The sequence below is a fragment of the Camellia sinensis genome, chromosome 15 (assembly GCF_055761805.1).
Source record: "Camellia sinensis isolate YWXY chromosome 15, ASM5576180v1, whole genome shotgun sequence".
Lineage (NCBI taxonomy): Eukaryota > Viridiplantae > Streptophyta > Magnoliopsida > Ericales > Theaceae > Camellia > Camellia sinensis.
The window spans coordinates 107,256,960-107,279,326 of NC_138975.1; the positions used below are offsets into that span (position 1 = coordinate 107,256,960).

General features: G+C 35.8%; 1 protein-coding gene across 12 annotated transcripts; it reads right to left on the bottom strand.

Moving 5' to 3' along the window:
• Positions 1 to 98: 98 nt before the first annotated feature.
• On the bottom strand, positions 99 to 20,686 carry LOC114287988 (putative serine/threonine-protein kinase PBL3). 12 transcript variants are annotated; one of them, XM_082907952.1, is made up of 7 exons: positions 20,335 to 20,686; positions 19,905 to 19,964; positions 2,569 to 2,894; positions 2,189 to 2,324; positions 1,766 to 1,902; positions 1,408 to 1,531; positions 99 to 728 (listed from the first exon to the last, which is right to left on the bottom strand). In XM_082907952.1, the coding sequence occupies exons 1-7, from the start codon at positions 20,396 to 20,398 to the stop codon at positions 286 to 288; spliced, it is 1,290 nt and encodes a 429-aa protein (XP_082764078.1). In that variant the 5' UTR covers positions 20,399 to 20,686; the 3' UTR covers positions 99 to 285. The 12 variants fall into 12 exon arrangements, with proteins under 12 accessions (XP_082764078.1, XP_082764080.1, XP_028087284.1 ...); XM_082907954.1 differs by having other exon boundaries at positions 1,811 to 1,902; positions 20,335 to 20,624; XM_028231483.2 differs by having other exon boundaries at positions 19,905 to 19,967; positions 20,335 to 20,621.
• Between the last annotated feature and the right edge of the window lie 1,681 nt (positions 20,687 to 22,367).

Genomic DNA, 22,367 nt, shown 5'->3' on the forward strand with positions numbered 1-22,367 from the left:
TAAATTGTTTCCACATTCATGTCGTGGATGAAGATGATCTAAATGATGACAAAATTTTGAGTGAGAAAAAAATAGAGATGTTGTCATACGATCAAAGATTCTATCCCTATTCTTTGGGATGAACTAAAAAAACCAGCTTATTGACTTATTTGGGTCACATCACCTTTTTACTTTTTTACACATCTTTTGATAATAAACAAAAAAGCCAGCTTATAAGCCATACCCAAAACACTAGGCTAAGAAGTATTTACATTGAAGAAGTAAACCGAGTTGAACACTTGCCAATCATCGTGCCTTTGGAGATTTCATGTGGGCCGGTAATGGAGATCCTCTAGGGGTTAGGGTGTCATGACATGCTGGGGACTTGGCATAGGGACTAGGTATTGTTGGTTTCTCTGAAGGGGAAGATATGAACATACATTTTGGGGACGGGAGCTCTTCTAGAATCGCTAAAACCTCATCCATGTGGGGCCGGGATTTTGGGTCAGAGCTTACACAGTCCATGGCAAGAGTGGCAGCCATGCAAGCTCCTTTTCGAGGGTACTGGCCACCCAACCTAGTGTCCATGATTCGGAATATCTTACGTTTATCGTCCAAGTGGCCTTGTGACCACTTCACCAATTTTTGCTCGATGCCAGTTTTCGTATTATCAACGGCACGACGCCCTGTAAGTAGCTCCAGCAACACAACCCCAAAGCTATATACATCACACTTTGCAGTCAGCCGACCTGCCAGCGGGAAACCAACGGTGTAAGTGTAATGACATCTAAATCACAATATCTAGATCCAATAATTCGAAGTTCAAAGACTACCTAAAGGAACTCATTGGCAACAATCAAAACCTCTCTTAGTAGAATTTTACCTAAACTTGCAACTTTTGTAACCATTCAAAATTTTACCAAAAATTTAGTTCATTAAACAAGTTTGAAATCAATCATCATTGCTCGACTCATTTAGAAACAGAGTGGCAATATAGTACAAAGAATCACCATTGATTGATTCATTTTGGAACAGAGTGGCAATAGTACAAAATGAGTAAGGAAAACTGAAAACAATTCAAGGATCTTGTTAGAAGTACGTGATCCTCTCTTCATTGAAAATATTAAATTCAGTGAAAATAAACTTTAAAACTATAAAAGCAAACACTTTAATCAGCAGTAATTGACTCTGAAGTCTAGCCTAAAGATCTTATTATAACTTCAATAGTATTCAACTAACTATCAAATGTTAAATAAGAATTTGATGAAGTGCAAGGTAAAGAATCAAAAGTTGAACAAAACAGGAACAGTCATTTTGTTGAATCTACTACATTGCACCATTTAAAGCCACCAACAAAATGCTAGCTACGGAAATGAAATATTGGAAATGCCATAAATAAAACTTAGTTATTGAAGCAAAGAAATAAACCTGTAGCAACATATTCGGGAGCAGCATAGCCATGAGTGCCCATTACTTGAGTAGATACATGAGTCTGATCACCAGTGGGCCCAGCTTTTGCCAATCCAAAGTCCGAAAGTTTAGCATTAAACTCCTACATTAAGCAAAGAAGCAAAATAAGTGCCCGAACATTCATTAAATGAACCCCAACAACCCAAGTAACCACACCAGATCTGCAAAGAGAGATGGGTATAGGGGCTCAAGTAACCACGTTTTTTAGCAGTGAAAACAAGTCAAATCTGAATTGACTTAAATCAAGAGGTCAAAGAATCACATGGACCGAGCCCATCCAATCACAAAACGAAAGTAGCGCATTTTTTTTCATTACTGAATCTAGCAGGATGTTGGAAGCTTTAAAATCACGATATATAACTTGTGATTCAGAGCTGTGGAGAAAACAGAGTCCTCGAGCAGCACCTATGGCAACCTTAACCCTTGTTTCCCATGAAAGAGGTTGTGCACTCCCTGAAATAAGGTATCGTTTCAAAATTAGCTATGACAATAGCATTTCTTTTTCTGTTTGGTAAAGTTTTCAGAATTTGTTTTCTGAAAAAATTTCAAAAACTAGTTTGGCAAAAAAATGAAAAAATCAAGCACAATCATTTTTAGAATTTATTTTTGTCAAACTAGTTACTAATTTTCTTTTAAAAAATTCAGAAAACAAGTACTGAAAATTCAACCAAACAGATGTACTTCAAAGATACTGTAAGGGAAAACATTAGAAAAAATAAAAATAAAAACTTTGACTAACTTTTGAATAGATGATTTTCCAAACTTCCCCTGGGCATGAACTCATAGACCAATAGCCGGTTGTCGCCATCCAAGCAGTAGCCAATAAGTTTGACCAGATTTGGATGATGAAGTTGGCCAAGACAATTGACTTCTGACTGTAACCAACTAGCTATTAGTAAATGGAAAAAAAGTCAAAAAATTATGGTTGCGTTTGGATCATGATTTGGATAAGAGTTTAAAAGGAAAGGGAAAGGTGAGTGAAATATGAATGAAATATAAGCTAAATTTTTTTCTTCATTTCCCACTTTTTCCTTTTCCTTTCCCTTTCTAAATCCTCACTCAAATACATGATCCAAACATTGCCTAGGAAGAGGTTAGTGGATTGTAAGAAAAGCCAACCAGCCATTCTTTATGGCCTTGAAAGCCTTGGGGTTTAAGCTTCTTCACAGCAACTACGATTCCAGATCCAGGCTTTGCGGCCGTAAGAGTCTGCTCATCTAGCCATCCTTTGTAAACATAACCAAATCCTCCTTCTCCAAGAAGACCATCGGGACGGAAGTTTCTAGTAGCGTTCTTAAGCTCACTAAATGATAAGGCTTTCACATGGGGTGACGGCAATATCTCACTCTCAGATATTCGACTTGGCAGTTTCCCAGTTCTACCCTTTTCAATGAATGTAAGGATGCTCAAAACTGGACGACGTTTGGGTGGACATTTTCTGGCCTCTGAATGAGAAAAACAATGGGATGGTATGTAAGAAGTGGAAATTGGCAAAAGAATTGATCGATATTAGACTAATATAAGGTGTTTAACAGAATCATTTCCAAAAAAGTTTAAATGTCATTTGCTATTGTATATAACAGGCTCATCTACTTTTGACAGTTGGCATGATAACTACTTGTCAACCAAACACCCATCTCCCTGTTTTGTCAAACTAACCAAAACAAGTATCAAAAGTAACCTAGCTGATCTACCTCAAAAATGTGTAGAAAAATAGTAAACATTAATTTTTAGCAGTTATGCACTAATCAATTGCATAGAAAATCTACTTCCAGACCATTTATAGGAACACAGCATACTTTGACCTAAGACCATAATATTCAGCACCAGAGATTGAGACCACGTGCATCAACTAGAAAGTGAACACTAAATATTTTATAGCCACCATTACAGGATCACAATATCAATCATTGTTGCAGCTTCACAGCATCAAGAGTATTAGATGAAACATAATAAGGGGTGGAACCCCAAATCATGAAGCTTTTACAGCATAAAAAACTTCTAGGACTAAACAATATGAATGACTCCTCTTTCTAGTGTTACCAAACTGATTTTATGAATTTCAGTGAATTTGATGTCATCAAATTGCTTAGTTTTAAAAGTCACTCTTATAAGTTTTAAGGAAACACTGCCAGTTATCGAGCTTGAATACTGTTAGATTTACATATGAGAGAAGAAGAATGAGAGAGAGAAAAACTGATGTTGTATTAACAATAAAATCAATTAGGGTTCTTCCCTCTTACACATGTATTTATAATGAGTGGTGCTATTAGCACTCCATAAATTATTTTGGACCCTCCATTTCTTTGGACCCACACTTATAAATTTTGAAACCCTTAAAATTTCTTTTCTCCCCCCCCCCCCATATATTACCAAAATTATCTTTAAACATTCCATCCATTGAATGCACACCCCCCACACCCCCAAAAAAACCTCCCTTCCAAAAAACCCTAACAAAACCCACTAAGAAGAAGAAGAGACTCATCATTTTCAAAACCTACGAAGAAGAAGAAGAAGAAGAAGAAGAAGATTGTCTTTGCCAGCGTAACCAACTTCCCATATGAAATTTTTCATTGTTCTCAAATCCAAGCTCTTAATTTGAGCCATAATAATCTTTCAAGGATGTTCCAATACAAAACTTGTCTATAGTTATTACCAACCTTACTTATTTTATCCTATCATACAATTACTTCTCAAAGATTAAAATCTCCGATTCTCAGTTCTTAAAACGGTTTAGTTCTTCGAGTTTTCTCCATTCTGGACTTATCCCATATCACAAAAAATTCAAAATCAATGTTCGGTTACCGGTTACCGAACAAATAAACAATGTTCGAGTCTGTATTCCCAAATTTCGATCATATGTTCGGGAGTTCAGCCCCAAAAAAATAACGAACATATTTTATTATTTTTGCCATTTTTTTCAAGAAACTTATCCTTACAAGGCCAATCTCCTCTGAGCTAAAAACAACATCAAAACTATGAACCTCCTTTAAGCTTTTATTGATGTACTCCTCTCAACTTATGGAGTTGTGGTTGCCAAAAAAAATTTCACTCATTGTCATTACCGAAAAAATATAGGTAATCAAATGGTTGCCACCGTTATTGCCGGAATATTGCCGCCAATAGGTTTTCAAAGTTTTGAGTGTGGATAAGTTTTGAAGGTGGGATTTGGGAAAGATGGATGGGTAGTGATGGAGGTGGGTGCTCTCATAAACCCTAATTCATGATGTAGTGGGTGTGTAGGTTTAATTATGAGATGAGGTGTTCTAAAATTAATGATGTCCTTTGTAGTAATTTTATTTGAAATTATTATTGTAATAAAAAAAAAAGCTAAAAATTTAGGGGTCCAAAATAATTTATGGAGTGTTAATAGCAGCACTCATTTATAATATAAGACTAGAGAATAAAATGACATAACTACCCTTAGATACTAACACTTAACAAATACTCTTTCTTACTAGAAATGCACTATTATAAGTACAATAAAAAATAAAAATAAAATAAACATTAATCTAATTGTGTTCAAATAGTAAAATATATGCTCAGGGGCATTAATAATGTGGTCAGAATTATACCTTCCAAAGTTCCAAAAACACTTTATCAAGTTTTGCTTTGAAGAATAAAAGGTCCACAGAAGGATATATTACTTGAATGTTGACTAACATACGAATCAAATTGAGCATGGAGGATTCCCTAAAAATTGCTATGAATGTTTTAATCTCAGAATTGAGTGAAGATCTTTTCAATTTTTTTAAGTCTAAAAAATATGCAAATCTGGCTAAAAAGTAAGAAGTAAAAACTCTAAAACTTAAACTAAGAAATAAATGATAAGTCTTTTTAATCAAAACTATCATTTACAACCTGTAAAAGACACTAATGGTTGTTGTGAAGTAGTCATAGGAACTTATGATGGTCCTCACGATAACACAACAGGGCAATTACACCGTGTATATAATTGTAATACAAGTCCTACAGTAATAACAAAGGACACTTTCACTGCAACAATAGTGTTACATGACAGTGTTCTCAAATTTTTCATATCATGACTGCCAATCACCCCATGCCAACAAGAACAAATAATCAATAAGAAATTGGTTTTAATTATCATTTGAAAGCAATACACTCCACCTTGTACCAGAATCAACAAGCACAGCCAAAATGTTGAGATGGTAACCAATGAAAACATCATAGTAATCAGTTAGCATGCTACTTATAGATCCGTTTATAGCTTGGAATCACATCAGTTATTACATCATGTTACGAAGAAGTCATTACAACTCAAGTTTAAAAATGAATGAGGGACACAAAAAGCATAAGGACACAAAAATTACTTTCCACACTTGCTATAATGGGGTGTCATGAAATGTAACAGTTGCTACGCCATTGTGAGAAGTGCAATAACTATGACAGTTGTAATTTTTACTCACATGTAATTTTTACTCACATGGATTGATAGGCCTTTATGAAACAATGTTGCATGAGGGTATTAAAAACTAAGCTGCAGCTATCCAAGGACCAAAATTTCTTTTTGGTGAATTGTTTTGGTTAGTACAGAAACGGAAATGTTTCAAAAATATTTCAATGAAGGGAAAAGAATTTGAAAATATATAGAAATGTTCAGCAACATAGATTGAAATCTATCTATATGTATAAAAGCCTAACAATTAATTAATTAAACATATTGAGATTTACATAGTCATTCCATAAAATGACAAATGTAAAATAAAAAAGCTAATGTCGAAATGAAACAAAATTGCTGAGCATTGTCAAATAATAGCTCAATTGTATTAAATAGGGGTGTTCACGGGTTGGGTCAGTTCGAGTTCACCCCTACCCTATCAACCAAACCGAAAATGTTGGAATATTGATCACCAGCTGTGGATCAACATATTGTTAGAAATCGACCGAACCAAACCTTCGGTTTGGCGGTCGGTTTGGACAGGTCCTTCACACACTAGTCTTCTCTCTAGTCTCTTATTCAAACAAAGCTCAAAATCACAAATGCATACAACTCACATAAATATACAATGATATAGTTTAAACACAACTCTCATACACACCAGATCTGAGAAAGAGAAAGTGGGGGGGAAAAAGATAATAGAGAGAGGAAACTCACGACAAAATTGCACAACACCACCATCATCGCCACTGCACACCACCATGAGTCTTCATAAATCAAAAGAGAGAGTCGAAACTAAGGTTGATCAATCTCATTATCATCATCATCAATTTCAACAATCTGATTAAGATGAGAGTTTTGGTAGATCTAAGAATTAAGATGAGAATTTTGGTAGATTTGATAAATTAAGATGAGAGTGTTGATAGATCTGAGAGATTAAAATGAGAATTTTGGTAGTAGATGTGAGAGATTAAGATGAGAATTTTGGTAGATCCGAGAAATTAAGATGAGGGTTTTGGTAGATCTGAGAGATTAAGATGATAATATTGGTAGATCTGAGAGATTAAGATGAGAATTTTGGTAGATCTAAGAGATTATGATGAGGGTTTTGGTTTGAGAGATTAAGATGAAAGTTTTGGTAGATCTAAGAGATTAAGATGAGAGTTTTGGTAGATCTAAGAGATTAAGAGGAGGGTTTTAGTAGATCTGAACATCTGAGAGATCGAACATCACTAAGGGAGTTCAGAGAGAGAGAGAGAGAGAGAGAGAGAGAGAGCGTGGAGACCAAAGGGTTAAGAGAGAGACAAGGAGGCGAGAGGCTTAAAAGAGAGGAAGAAAGGATGGAAAGAGGGGGAGACGACACGGTGAGAGTGAAAAGACTGAAAGAGAGGGGGCGACGAGATGGCAGATATAGAGAGGGTTAAAAGAGAAGGGGAGAGGAGAAGGTTAGAGAGAGAGGGGTAGAAGTTAAAATGATGTCTCAAATGAATTGAGGGCAAGGGACAAGGCTTCTGTCTTTGGAAGATAATCATGGGAATGCAAGGTAATCTAGAGAAAATAAGTCTCTGTCTCATTTAGGAAACGTTACAGGTCCTTGTTGTATAACTATAATGTGGTTGGGCCCAGTTGGGTTAAACGGGTTTTCATACACCAAACCCGTCACCTAATCGAAATTTGAAAAATTCCATGCATTTCAACTACAACATAGCGAATGAATTATCGAAATCATCTGTTCTAGGGTTGGGTTGGACAATTCAATTCGGGTATTTTAGGTGATTAGAATCCTTGAGCACCAAGAGTTATAGTATTAAACATATGATGGCACCTAACAAAATAAGGTCTAAAAATTACTTAGACAACAATAATAATATAATTAGTTTATTACTAATATAGTATAATATAGCCTTTATATTTTTTTCAAAAAAATTTGTAAAAACATTTACAAAAAATTGTAAATTTGTTTCGATACAACTTATTGTAATATATTTTTTATTTATTTATTATATATATATATTTTCTCACAAAATTTGTAAAAACATGTTAAGTTACCAATTGTCCCAAAAGCTTAAGTTGTTAGGAGATGGGTCTAACAATGTATATCGAACTATTCAACACCTTCTCTCATGGGCAGCCTCGTCTTGCATGTGGAGAGACAAGTAGAGAACCAAAAAGCGAAGAAGAAACCAAAACAGAGATAGAATACCAAATGCAAACGAAGAGGCTTGAACCTTAGAATTCTCTCAACCTGAGCTCTGATACCATTAGGCCTCATTCGGAGAGCACATACTTTAGCCAAAAAGTCACTATAAGTTGTCACATCACTCTCTACTTTTCTGCACATCTTTTCGTAAAAAACCAAAAAATTCCTAAAATAGCATGCACCCAAACGAGGCCTAAGTTACTTATTGTCCCAAAAGCTTAAATTGTTAAGAAATGGGCCCATCAATATATATTCAACTATCCAACAACATCTTCACGTGCAATCCTATCTTGCACATGGATAGACAAACAGAGAACCAAATAGAAAGAGAAAACGACAACCAAATAGAGAAGAAGAGACCAAACGAGACCAAATATCAGATGCCAACTTAGAGACTTTGTAGAAATTTAATGTATAAAGAGAAAAAGAGAATTGTATTATTGATTGATGTTTGTAATTGTTGAATTATTGAATGCTACAATGATTCATATATATAGAAGAGTAGGTGGTAGTAAGTGGTAGATGGAGTAGGTAAAGGTGGTAGTGGTGTAGTGGGTTAGGTTTAGTGGAGTAGGTGAGGTGGTAGTGGTGTAGTGGGTTAGGTTTAGTGGGTGAAGTAGGTGATAGGTTTTAACAGCCCCCCGCAAACTCAAGGGGGATAGGAACTAACCAACTTGAGTTTGGAGAGAGTAACAAAACAAGAAAATACATAAAAAATAAAAGAGGATAGGAGACACTGTATGGTCGTGTCAGACCGTTGTAGAAGACCGATGTAGAAGACACTGGCTCGTGTCGGACCGATGTAGAAGACAGTTTATGGGGTCATGTCGGACCGTTGTAGAAGACAGTTTACGGAGTCTTGCTGGACCCTTGTAGAAACTAACCGGAATCAATGTCGGGACAGTTTACAGAGTCTTGTCGGACCCATAAAGGAGCTAACTGGAATCAATGTAGGGACAGTTTACAGAGTCTTGTCGGACCCATGAAGGAGCTAACCGGAATCAATGTCGGGACAGTTTACAGAGTCTTGTCGGACCCATGAAGGAGCTAACCGGAATCAATGTCGGGACAGTTTACAGAGTCTTGTCGGACCCTTAAAAAGTCGCACCCTCAAAAGGTGTGCCCAAATTTTCAAAAAGGCGTGCCATCAAAAGGCGTGCCCAATCCATAAAAAAAGGCGTGCCATCAAAAGGCGAGCCCAAGTCATAAAAAGATGTGCCGGACATGATGGCGAGGCACGTGAGTGCCTTGGCTGGCGCGCCCGTTTGTCGTCTGGCGTCAAGTGGCGCGCGATACGCGTGGCTGCCTCGCTATTTAACCAAGGTTGATGTTGAGGCTGAGGCAGACAAAAAACTTCTGAAAATCCTCTGAAAAAACTCTTCCTTTGCTGAGAGAGAAACTCTGTAATACTCTGTATCCAACCCTTCTCGGAAACACTCAGTAACCCAAAAAACATGGCCTCTTCTTCCCGTTCAGCTACCCAGAATATGGCCTCTTCATCCCGTGGTCTACTCACTCTCTTTCCCGACCTCAATGAGTCAACAAGAGAGAGAACTGGTGCGGTGGCCAGTGAACCTCAACCAAACACCTCTGGTTTTGCTCCGTTGAACTTTCCGATGCGGTCGGTGGAGCAAAAAATGGCGGTGCAAACTGATATTGAGGCCAATCAGTATACTCTGAAGTCATGTGTGGAAACCATGACTGCGGTCACAAACTTGTCGCACCGGCTGCAGAGCAGGACAAATGAGGTGCAACAGTTAAACTCCCAGCTGGCTCTGCTCCAACGCATGTATAAGGATGCGCGAGCAGAGATAAGTGTGCTAAAGACAGAAAACAAGGAGCTGAAGCGGAAGGCCACCGTGATGTTCCGATTCGGAGGTCCGCCATATGCTGCAGTGGAGGAGCAGGGAATAGTGATCGTGCCCAGTGGAGTGGGAAACACGGAGGCAACACCGTCAAGGGCCGCTCAGGACGGAGGCAAGAAGAAGAGACCGGCGGCAGAGTAGAGAAGAAAAATCCCGCCTGTGGATGTGGTTGTTTGGGTTTGTTGTTGTTGTTTTTTTTTTTTTTTTTTTTTTGGTGTAAAATTGTGATCAGGGCGAAATCCCGATAGAAATAAAATGAGTTTATTGTGCAAATCCGAATGGCTTGAAGGTACAAGACTGAGCAGAAAAATTAGATGGAATGAATTTTTATTTTATTTTTTATTTTTTTTTATTTTTAATAATAAAAAATTGAGGTTCAAGGAAAAGTTGGGCTGTGGAAAGAAGAAAAAGAAAAAGTAGCACCCACGTGAGTTCCATCCAATTTTTTATATATATTAGATAAAAAAAAAGGTTTGGACGGTGGAAAAATATTTTAAAATAGAAAAAATTATATAATATAGTTATCTCTTTGAAACTATATGCTGGTGTTGATCAAAAAAGTGGGCCAAATTACCAATACCGCCAATCTTGTAGACATCCTGAAGTGGGAGACGAAGAGGCTTGTCTGATGGCCTCTTGGGCTATGTAATCATGTCGAGGGCATCAAGAAGGGTTGGGCCCTTGTACCATGTTACCGGTGTAGAAGACACTGTATGAGTGTGTATATAGACTGCCCAAAAGATATACATGGATATAGATATCGAGCCCTCAAAAGTCGTGCCCTATTTTGTGGCTTGGAATAGCAGGGGATTGAAACCAGACGCAAGGAAGGCCGGTGTCGCGACGGAGCTTTGGCAAAGGGACATCGACGTGCAAGCGGTGGTGGTCTCCGGCGACTGAACAGTAGTGCACTCAGAAAGGAAATTTCAAGGTATGTGTAGAAAAATTTTAGCAGATTAGGTTGAGGTCCGGCGGACGGCCAAGGCGAGGTTGCCGCCTGCCGGTGAAGCGAAAAATACTAAGTGCTTAACCTTGCTCTGATACCATGTAGAAATTTAATGTATAAAGAGAAAAAGAGAATTGTATTATTGATTGATGTTTGTAATTGTTGAATTATTGAATGCTACAATGATTCCTATATATAGAAGAGTAGGTGGTAGTAGGTGGTAGATGGAGTAGGTAAAGGTGGTAGTGGTGTAGTGGGTTAGGTTTAGTGGGTGAAGTAGGTGATAGGTTTTAACAGACTTGAATCCAAGACCTCTCTAAACCTCAGCTCTAATACCACGTTAAGTCACCAATTATCCCCAAAGCTTAAGCTATTAGGAAACAGGCCCAACAATGTATATCAAGCTATTCAACAGATACAATGCAACTTATTGTTTCAATATATTGCTTGTATTTTGGTACATTTCACTATGTTCTAGTGTGTTTTGGTAGAAACACTAGAATTTCATTATTTTACTAGTATTTTGTTTTGGTCTATGGAAACATTTCAGTTGTTTCAATGAAAACATATAGAAATCTTGTTCCTTGTAGCTATCAAAAAAATTATTTGAAAGCATGGTGTATCATTAAAAAAGTGAAAAAGTCATTCTAATTGACTCCAAATTCATTAACCAACCCATTAGTTGACACACCTTTTCAATGGATGGGAGTATTATCCATTCCAAGTGATATTACAACCTCGCCCAATTCATTGCATGACCCAATAGTGAGTTAGATGGAGAACTATATCATCTATAGCTTGGCCATGTAATTGGTAGGTACAATGTTATTAAAGGCACGCCTAGGGGTGTGCCTAGGCTCAAGTCTCATCTAGGCCCAAGGTTTGCACCTTGTAGTGTTCCAGGCCAAGCAACTTCGATAAGGCGAGCCTAGGCATGCGCCTAGGCCCAAGTCCCATCTAGGCTCAAGGTTTGCACCTTGTAGTGTTCCAAGCAAGGCGAGTTCAATAAGGCGCACGATTGGTCCAAGGCACAGTAAGGCCCAACTCATGAGGGCTTTTTTTTATTGCTGTTTTAATTGATTTTGTTTAGAAGCTGACCATTGATTTAAGATGATGCAACTACAAAAGATTCCTACTCTTATTACACATACTAATACATTAGGCATTCAGCCCTAAATCAATGATAGAAGAAAAATAAGCCCTAAGTCCTAATCTCTGAAGAACACTTTACTATACTGCACGCCTTCATTATCCAGTCCAGCAAATCCAAAAATTCATCTTCACATTGTTGTCTTCTTTATCTTCTTCTCTTCTAACATTTCTGTCTCATTCTCTTCTCTTCTCTTCTTCTTGTCTACGTTGTTGTCTTTTCTACTTTTCTTCTCTACGTTGCTATCTTCTTCCTCACATTGTTGCGATGATGGTGCCTTCTTCTTCTTCTTCCATCTTCTTATGCTTATTCTCTGGTCTCCTTTTCTTTCTCATAATTCTTTAGACTGATCTATTTTTCCCCCCCCTTTCTTATTCTTCTTCTCCCCTCTCATTTTATTCATGTTTTATGTTAAATTTTGCAATATTGTTCATTTGTCTATGTTAAAATAGTAGTGTTTCTTGGTGTATATATTTTTAAATGTTTAAGATTTCATTTTGCTTTTGTTGAACCCTAAATTATTTACTTATATTAAATTATATTTTTTTAAATACAAGGTGCGCCTCACTTCAGTGAAGCCTGCGCCTAGCCTTGCGCCTTGAGTCTAGGCCCCAGGAGACTTTGGCTACTTGGTGCACCTATCGCCTTTAATAACACTGTGTAGGTAGTCATCCCCTCTTGCCAACATTTTGGTCTCGGTCAAGATGTTGTCCTTCTTTATCAACCTTTTTGGTCTCTATGTAAGGAAAATGTCTGAAAATTCTTTCAAGCTGATTGAAAAAATGGGCATCATTGACTAGTATATGGTTAGTTAGGTGTTAGAAAATCATTCTTGAACCACTGGATAAAAGGTTGTCAACTGTTATGGCTTTCATTAACAATGGAACTATAAAAGTTCCCATCTCCCTTATAGCCTTTCTTTTCCTTTTTCATTTTTTCTCCATACATGCTTCTAGTAGATTTAAATTTGCATAAAGAAATGTCCATTTAGGAAGAAAGAGAAGAGAAAAAAAAAAAAAGACAACAACAAATGCACCCCAACACAACATACACCCATTAGATCCTAGTTCTTGTTTAGACAATGGAAACCCTAAACTTCCTATAGGCGGTCTTCATTTATATGTCAAAAAACAATCTAATGCTTTCATTCACATGTATAAGTTTGAGATTATCATTATAAATTACATTTATAATGCAATTGCAATCACTCTCATCACCCATACCAATTCAAGCCCATTTGTCCAGTTGACCTATGCCTCCACAAAAATTTCGGGGAGAACTAACTACCTTTGAGTTTGAGTGGCTTCACCCCTTGTAACAAACTATTCTTTGATCACATCCAATTAAATTCACCCATGCTCAAGTAATAAAGCAAGGTATTGCAAATTCTTAATCCCTAATTCAAACTAGATGTTGTGTACAATTTGTTGTGCCTTACACAACCAACTAGTTCTATGTTTTTGGTGGGAGTTCACCCCTAAACATAACTCATCTGCTTAATTTCAGCCGCATAACAGGGCAACATACTGCAAATCCCTTTTACTCAATTTAAATCAACGTCTCTTGAGAATCAATGTATCTCCCATGATTCCACCTTAAAAGTACTCATAGCCAATTGGAATGGTAGAATACCACAAATCGTTTTTCCACGTTCAAATCCACGCGTGACCTGATGAAAAAATATAACTTGTATGTTTGAGTAAAAATTCACCAAATTAATTTGTGAACAAAACAAGCCGTAAAAATAGGTACCAAGAGGTATACATATAATCTTAATATGACAATGATTTTAAGTTGCTCCAAACTTAAATCTAGAAATAATTTTCAAGTAATGTCATATTTTATTTCTATATACAATCTTCTCATAAAACTAAATTCCTAATGATGATCCTCGTTTAGATGGGAAATACTGGAGGATTAGCAATGGCATTACTAGGAAACTCACTCACATAACTAATATCGAGATTCCTATGTCAATACTTTGCAAGTGTTGGAAGTATTCCTATGTCAATACTATGCAAATGTTAGGAACATTCAAAATCCTATATTGGAAAATGGTTATTATTATAAATATTGTGGACCCGCCTTCATTTTGTCATTCTCAAATAATCAATTAATGTGAGTTTCCCATTTTAGGGTGGGCCAATGTTGTAAAAGGCGTGCCTTGGCTCAAGGCGCAGTGAGGTGCTGCTCATGCAACTTGTAAATGGCGAGGCAAGGCACATTCAATAAAGCTCAACAAGATACTTGAGACGCTGTTTACGGTGCTATGTTTTGGGCTTTATTTTTTCTTAGCTGGGTTTAGGGGTGCAACTTAGGCGGGTTGAGAAGTTGTCCAAGCCCAACCCCAACCCAAGTTGTGTTGAGAGTTGTCCAGGCCCGCCCAAACCCGAATTGTAACCTGAGATTGGTCACCCAAACTCGACCCGAGTTAAACCCGAATTGCCCGAGTTGTCCGAATTGCACATAATTTTCAATTTTTTTTTTTCCCCTTGTTTAGTGCAGCTAAGTTAATTATTTTGTCAAAATTAGATTATTTACAATTTTTTTGTATAAAATCATTGATAATATCAAAACAAATAATTTATATAATGTAAGAGATGCCGTTACGATGGTTTTCACAACTTTTGAGTGAGAAAAAATAAATAAATAAATTTTGTATTGTGTTACTTGTGTATATAATATATATTTAATATAATCTAACGATCTAAATTACTTTAATATCATTTAATAACTAATAATTTATATGTTTATTCAATATTTTTATATATTTATATATATTATTCGGGTTTTGGATTGTTTGATATCTTTGTCCAAACCTGTCCAAATTTAATTCGTGTTTTGCATTTTTACCCAAACCCATACCAAATTTAAAAATATTTTTCCCAAGCCCTAAAAAAATTTGGGCTGGGCTCAGGTTGCTTGGGTTGAGCCGCCCAAGTTGCACCCCTAGCTAGGTTGCTTCTTTTTCACATTGTTGATTTTGCTTTTTTTTTTTCCTCCTATGATCCATTCTTTTTTATCTTTTCCTACTCCTCATCTTTCTAATTTGCTTCTCTTTCTAGTCTACTTCTCTTCTAAATTTTTTTTTTTTCTCCAACTTTGCAACTATGTAGCTGATCAATTTTTTGATTTTTTTTTTTTTTTTGGATTTTTTCGTTGAATATTAATTATTTTGCATTTGGAATGATATGTGCTTTTATGGCATTGAGAATTCTTCTACAATTTTGTTGCCTTCTTTTTTTTTTTTAATTCATTGTCTTAGTGCTTATAGTTGTGAATTTTTTCATTTGGCTTATGTTGAAGTTTGAATTATTTGTCTATATTAATTTATCTGTTTTTACTAAAAATGTGGGCCTTGCTTATGTGAAACCCATGCCTTGCTTTGCACCTTGCACCCTAAGAAACCTTTGGCACCTTGATGCGCTTTGAGCCTTCAAAAACACTGGGGGGAGGGGGCAAGGGGAGTGCGGCGATGTCCGGATAAATTGATGTTTTTATCTACCATTTAGAGTTTAATATTTAGGTATAAGGTTTGATCTGAATAAAATGTTTTTTTCTCCATCATTGATTCTACGTCATTCAACTAGTAAATGATCTTGAGCAGCTTGACTTTAGTTGAACATGGATGAGCTGAGTTAGGAATACGATTAGCCAAGCTTGCTTGGATCTCATGATGACTCTAAACATCATCTTAATTTGAGCAAACATAAAACGGAAGCTCTTCGCATCCCACCTATGCGTAAGAACATTCACTTCTCCTGCATGGACGAACATGTCATCTCCACATTAGCATATCCTAGTATTATGGCACCATGTGTCAACCTCATAATGTGGCATGTGGGTCAATAATATATCTCCAAATGTACCCATTTCTCCTTCTTAATGTCCAGAGCACTTAAGACTAGACAAGCCTAGACACCTCATTTGGCTCAACCAAGATCTACCCAAGCAAGTGATCGTCACAAGTCGATTCCAAGTTGGTTATCTTCATGACTTCTCCAAGATTGTTATTAAGTGAGATCGATCGCATCTTGCAATTGGTCATAGTGATCCATTGCCGAAGATCAGCCATTCACCTAATAATTAGACTCAAAACAAGTTATTTAGGTTGGGAACAAGGCCAAGGGATCTCCGCACAGGAGAGGATCATTGGAGGATTGTAACTTGAAGGCTAGGGTCGATGGATTGTCAAGGTTGCTTGACTTATCCCTTTAGGGTGGTATCAAGGTTGCTTGACTCACCTCTTTGGGGTGATCCCCTCTTGACCAGCCATAGACAGAGAAGCGTTGACCAAGACATCTAAACTTCTTATACCCCTTGCACATTTTGATAAGGATTATACACGCTTTGCGGGGCAAAGAGGGTATGGAGATCCCAATGTTATGAGATCCAGGTCAGGAGATCCTAGGACAGAGATCTCAAGGTAGGAGATCCCCAATTATTGCACCAAGGGGATTAGGTCACCTATCCCCCCCTAAGTTGACCTCAACAGCCCAATCTCCTTATAAAAGGAGATTCTGCCCATGCATGGAACACGCATTGTTCATCCTTCTCTTCAAAAAAGGCCCAAGGCTCTGTCTCCACTGCCATCTTCCCCGTCTCTCTCCCTTGGCTGTTTTTTTCTCCACCTCTGGCGGTCCCATGCCAGCTGAGCGCCTACCATCTTCCCAGATCACCTTGGCATAGCCATCTTGAACACCATCATCCACACCACCTAACAAGAGTCTTACAACAAATAGGATCATACATCATGCTCTAAAGGGAAAGTAAGAATCTTTCATGAGAACAAGGTTGACCATGTGAATAAGCCACATCATACCTTTGCAATACCTTCTTTGATATTAGATTTTCTCTCAAGTCTCAAGCATCACCAAAAATAGCTTTTGAATGAGATTTAACTCCATCGATGAATTGAAAGAGAATGGAGCTAACTTTGTCTAAAGCCTATTAAAGGTTGGAGTTAGGAGGCATTTTAGTGGGGTCGCCATTAGCATGAAAAGATTTTGATAGTAATTGAGTAATCTTTTTTATCTCCTTCCTTTTTTCTTTTCTTTTTTCCCTTTTTTAAGTATAATGGAGGGCATTTCCTTTTTTTGTCCCCAAACCAATAATTCCCTTGGGTATGACATAAATTGGTCTTCTTCTAATTTTGGGGTTGTATAAGGATGACTAACAGCCGATGTTGCCAACTTTCCAAGAGGCTCCCACATTCTGGGTTCTTGGGAAAGTTATTCATTGCTCACAACTATGGCCAGATTGGTACATTATAGTTATTTAACAAAACTTAAGAACTAAGGAAGAGCTCATGGCCTAAGAGGAAGTCTATAACAGTGAATAAATGGTGATAATATAGATGAGAGAAAAATATAAAAGAAACACAATCAGGGATAAAGGCTTAATATGCAGCCCATATGGTCATTGTATAGAAAGAAACTTGAGAAAGCAATACAGCTAGTTACATTCAGTGTTGAAAATGAACAGTATAAGTTCTATCAAAGTGCTATCTAGCCATCACATTAGACAGTCATGCAAAAATGCAGCGTGCAAGACAACTTCGGAGGGTCAAAACCACCAGGCAACAGAATAGACTGAAGTTTGCCACAGGCGGAGTTAAAGATCATCTGCTTCCCTACCCCATTATTAGCATGTGTTTAAGTGGCAAATTTCTGGTTGCATAAACATGAGTTGAATAAGACTCAATTCCATCTTTGAGTATTTTTTGTGCATCTCAGGGAAAATCAAATATGTTGCATTTCAACTGAGTACCATGAGATTATTCTCTGAACCCTCCATCCATTCTGGATATGAAATGAAAAAGAATATGGTCCTCATAGGAGACCAAAACAACGCCCAATTAGTACACATTAATGTGTGTTTAGGGGGGGAAAGATTGAGTGTATACCTAACCTTTGGCATAATGCACAAAGTGGTGGTCCTCATATTATACCAAAATTCAATAAATATAAAACTTAGAGTCATCAAGTTCAGGACAAAATCAAAATTAGCATGTACTGCAACTTTCAACTTGATTGCGAAAGAATTTGATCATCTAATATATGAATGACTAAAATCATCAATATTTTTCAATATATTGTGAGTTTGCAAGACAAAAAAATGGAAAACTTATGGGGAGAAAATCTCAAAGACAAGAATCTGGTAGTTAATGAATGGGGAAAGTACAAACTTCCAAAGTAATTGACTGATGACATTCCTAACAAATTTGCAACCCAGGAAACTTAGATGCCTCTTTGGATTTACCTTAATACTAAATTTAGAAGCCTCTTTGGTTCAATTCTTTCTCTAAAATTAGTCACCGACAACTATTATCACATTTACACACATAACCTAATCCTAGATAAAACAAAAGAGAACTATGAAAACTTTAGGCACACTTCAGTAGAAAGTACTGGCTTTATAAAGATATTGTAAACGCAGACGAGTTTAACTCCCGACAACAATTAAAGTATTGTATCCATCCACAAATGGCAAGAAATTTGTCTTCCTAGAAGAATGTATCAATAAATAAGCAAAACATGGAAGCACTTTTACAATCAAAATCTAAAACCCAAAAAACAAATAAATAAATAAATATGATTAAAACAAGAAACTAAGAAGCCATAGCCAAGAACATCAAATTTTAATTCGAGCTCTTTAATCCATCCACAAATGGCAAGACATTTGTCTTCACAGAATGTATCAATAAATAAGCAAAACATGGAAGCATTTTTACAATCAAAATCTGAAACCCAAAAACAAAATTAACATTAAAACAAGAAACAAGGAGGTCACAACCAAGCCCATCAAATTTTAATTCGAGCAGTCCAGAAGCTAGCCTACTAAACACAATTCCAAACAATAATATGCATTTAAACATAGAACACCCAAATTTAAATGTAGAAGCAAAAGTAGCCAAACCTCAACAGAAGCAAATTAAAATATGGGTTATAACACCAATCAAAACCTTAGACAAGCTGTCATCCAGCAAATTTGAGAGGCAGGTTATACTTGCAATACCATTAATTGTTAATTAATGAAGAAGGTAAAAAGCTGTATGAGAAACCATCAAGAGGCTGTAGCTTTAAACCTCAAACACAGATTATGGAAACCAAATCCACAACCAGCCAAACCCCAAAAAAACCCACATATAATTCCCACTTCTACAGCTAACCAAACCCTTTCTCTCTTGACTAATGCTATACAAACAAAAAAATTCATACATAATGATATAGCTTATTGTGGACCTTTCACTTCAAAGCAAAACACTATTAAAGATGAATTTATTTACAAGAATGGTATTGCCACATCATTCTTGTGAAGTTTTTTGTATGAATTTTATGTATGAACAGAATTTTCCTTCTCGCTTTGATAATGAATAAATGATTAATTTCACTTTTATCCCCTAAACTAACACAATTTTTCTGTTATCTCTCTAAACTATCAATTTCATCTATTATTTCTAAAGTTTCTGATTTTATTTGATGTGATTCAGCAGGAGCTGTTGAAGCTTGATTTGATAGACAAAAAAATCATTTCAAAATTTGAACAACATAAACCATACAATCAAGCATTCATAAATTCATTTTTTTTACTATTTTGAACAAATACCATTATACCACACAATTAATTTTGTAGTTGTTTGGTTGTATGGTTTAAGTTGTTCAATTCTTTAAATGACAATTTTGCCTATCAAATCAAGCATCAACAGTTACTAATTTGTACAACTGTTTCCACCAATTTGACCATATGAACAAAAATATATATTAAAAAAAAAAAAATTTGCAATGAAATTGATAATTAGGATGAAACAGTGATAGCTTAGGGATAAAAGTGAAATTAACTCATAAATAAATAAATTTAACCAAATCTGAGCTGTGGATGAGATGTTTCCTTACCAAGCGCGGTTCTTGGGTTCGAATCCTGCTTAGTTTTTCCTCCCTTTTCCCCTCCTACCACTGCTAAAACCCAAAAAATAAAAGGTTGTACAAATTACAAAACCAAGAGACATTAAACCGAGAAAACAAATAAATAAAAAAATAAAAAATAAAATAAAATAACCAAAACTTTTTTGAGAAACAACCAAACCCCCAAAGAACACACCAATTATAACCCCATTCTATGTCCTAATCAAAACCTGAATAAACCAAGAAGAATAGAACAACCAATGTACTACGAAACCCAAAAGCCAGAACATTGAACAAAACAAACAGAACACAAACTATTAGCTTCACAAATGCAAACCCAAAACAGATTGAAGAAGAGATTATAGGAACCCAAATTGCTTGAAATCGAAAGAAACAAAGCAAACCCAGAAAGGAACAATACCAGAGTGACCCTTTGAGCTCACAAAGTCGTCAACTTTTGGAGGTACGTCCAAGCAATTGCCCATGTGAGTACAACTTCTACAAGCTATACGTACAACAAAAATTCATATAAACGGAGCTGTGTAATCTCCCGTCTTGCTCTTCTTCTTCTACCACTGTTTTGCGCAGAGAGAGAGAGATACGAAAATCGATACAAATGAGAAAGCAGAGAGAAACTCATTGGACAGAGGTCATGAGAAGACGACAAAACCAAATGTGTTACTAGGACGAGAGAGGGATCATTTGGCTGGTGTTTTTTTTTTTGGAAACCACGTGCAGGTGGAAGGAAGGAAAATAAATTATTCGCGGAATATACTTGGGACTCCCATTTTGGGACCTACATGATTTTTAAATGATTTTGATTGGTCATGTGTATTTTTTTTTTTTTTTTTTTTGTTATCTCTCTTATACGTATGCATGGGGTCATGAGAATTTTAGGCTTAATTTTTAATAATTCAAATTATTTACATTTTAAAATTTATCATGTATAATATATTTATAAAACATCAAGTTGATTAGATATTAAAAATCACGTAAACTAAAAATTTTATTAAATAATAAAACTGTTTATTAAATTTTTTTAATAAACGGTTTTTAATTCTTCTAATATTCGATCAATTTGATTTTTTACAAGTATGATGTGTGTGACAAATTCTAAAATGTGAATGGCTCGAATCATCGAAATTGGATCCAAAAGTGGACTCAATGACCTATCAAGTAGGAAGTCAAAGAGGTGAGTCAATGAGGAGATGCTTGCTCGTTTATGGGGGTCCGTATCATTTCTGATTATTCATACATGATAGGAGGGGATATAGGTGATACTTGTATCTTTACAATTTTTTATTTACACCTCATTATAGATGTAGCAGTGTTTTGGAAAGATGGTTAAAAGTTATTTTTTGAATTTTTTTAACTTTTTTTTGTGAGAAAGGTAAGTAGGTTAAAAGCTGAGAAGTGACTTTTAACCCACTTTTCAAAATGACCCATAATTTTTTTTCTCTTTCTTCCACCTATATATAATTCTTTTTATCTTTTAAATGTGAATTTACCTCAATACCCTTATACATGAGGGTGATGAACTGTTCAATAGCTTTGGTTAGAAAACTTTAATAATTTTTAAAATTTATTTAAATTTGATTTGTTAAATTTTTAAATCAATCTAACCGAACACGAGTAATTTAGTATTTTTATATAATCTTAACGAGCCGAACAAATAATTCACTATTTAAAAACTTAGGCTGTGTTTGGTTGTGATTTCAAAATGTGATTCAACGTGGTAGTTTGAATATGGTGTTTGGATGGAGCTGTGGAATTAATTTTTCACAGCTCTGCAGAACGCTTTGTCTGTTCTATCAAAACCGAGCACGTGTTTCAAATTTTTTTTCAAAACGGGACATCTGGCTGGTCGTCCGGCCGGTTGATCAGAATAGTGATTTTTTTTTTTTTTTTTTTACAAATTTCTTTTTTTTTTTGCAATTGATATATAATTGAAAAAAATATTTTCTGAAATTTTTAAAATTTTTTATGTGTTTTAAAACAATTTTGAGTTGTATGAGTTGTAAATTTTTATATCAAATTTCAAACGTCACATCAACAATTCCTCACTCAAATCAAAACTCTTTTCAAAATTATTTTCAAAACTCTTTACCGAACAAATTTTTTACACTCAAATCATAATTCCACAATACACAAACTCAAAATACAACTCATACTCTCAAATCACATTTACAAAACTCTACCAAACGCTACCTTAGTTTCAAAACTTTAAAGAGTTTAAAAATATGTTCAGACTTAACTTGTTTACTTAGCAAAAAGTTTGAACAAACTTTTAAAGAATCAAACTTGAGTCGAGTTTAAACTATTTAGTTTGTTTATCATTCCTATTAATGTAGTTATCGTTTGACAAAAACTTTTTTAATTGCCTTTTTGGAATTGAGACTTTTTTAATTTGGGACTAAAAAGTTCGTTTAAAAAGAATTTTTTTAGTTTTTTAGT

Bases quoted from the DNA above. Each gene is read 5' to 3' on its own strand.
- LOC114287988 (XM_028231481.2), bottom strand. From the start codon at position 20,398: ATGGGCAATTGCTTGGACGTACCTCCAAAAGTTGACGACTTTGTGAGC. The intron at 2,895-19,904 runs GTAAGGAAACAT...TTTCTCATTCAG, and splicing joins GAACCCAAGAACCGCGCTTG to AGGCCAGAAAATGTCCACCC. The intron at 1,532-1,711 runs GTGATTCTTTGA...TGCTTAATGTAG, and splicing joins ATTGGATGGGCTCGGTCCAT to GAGTTTAATGCTAAACTTTC.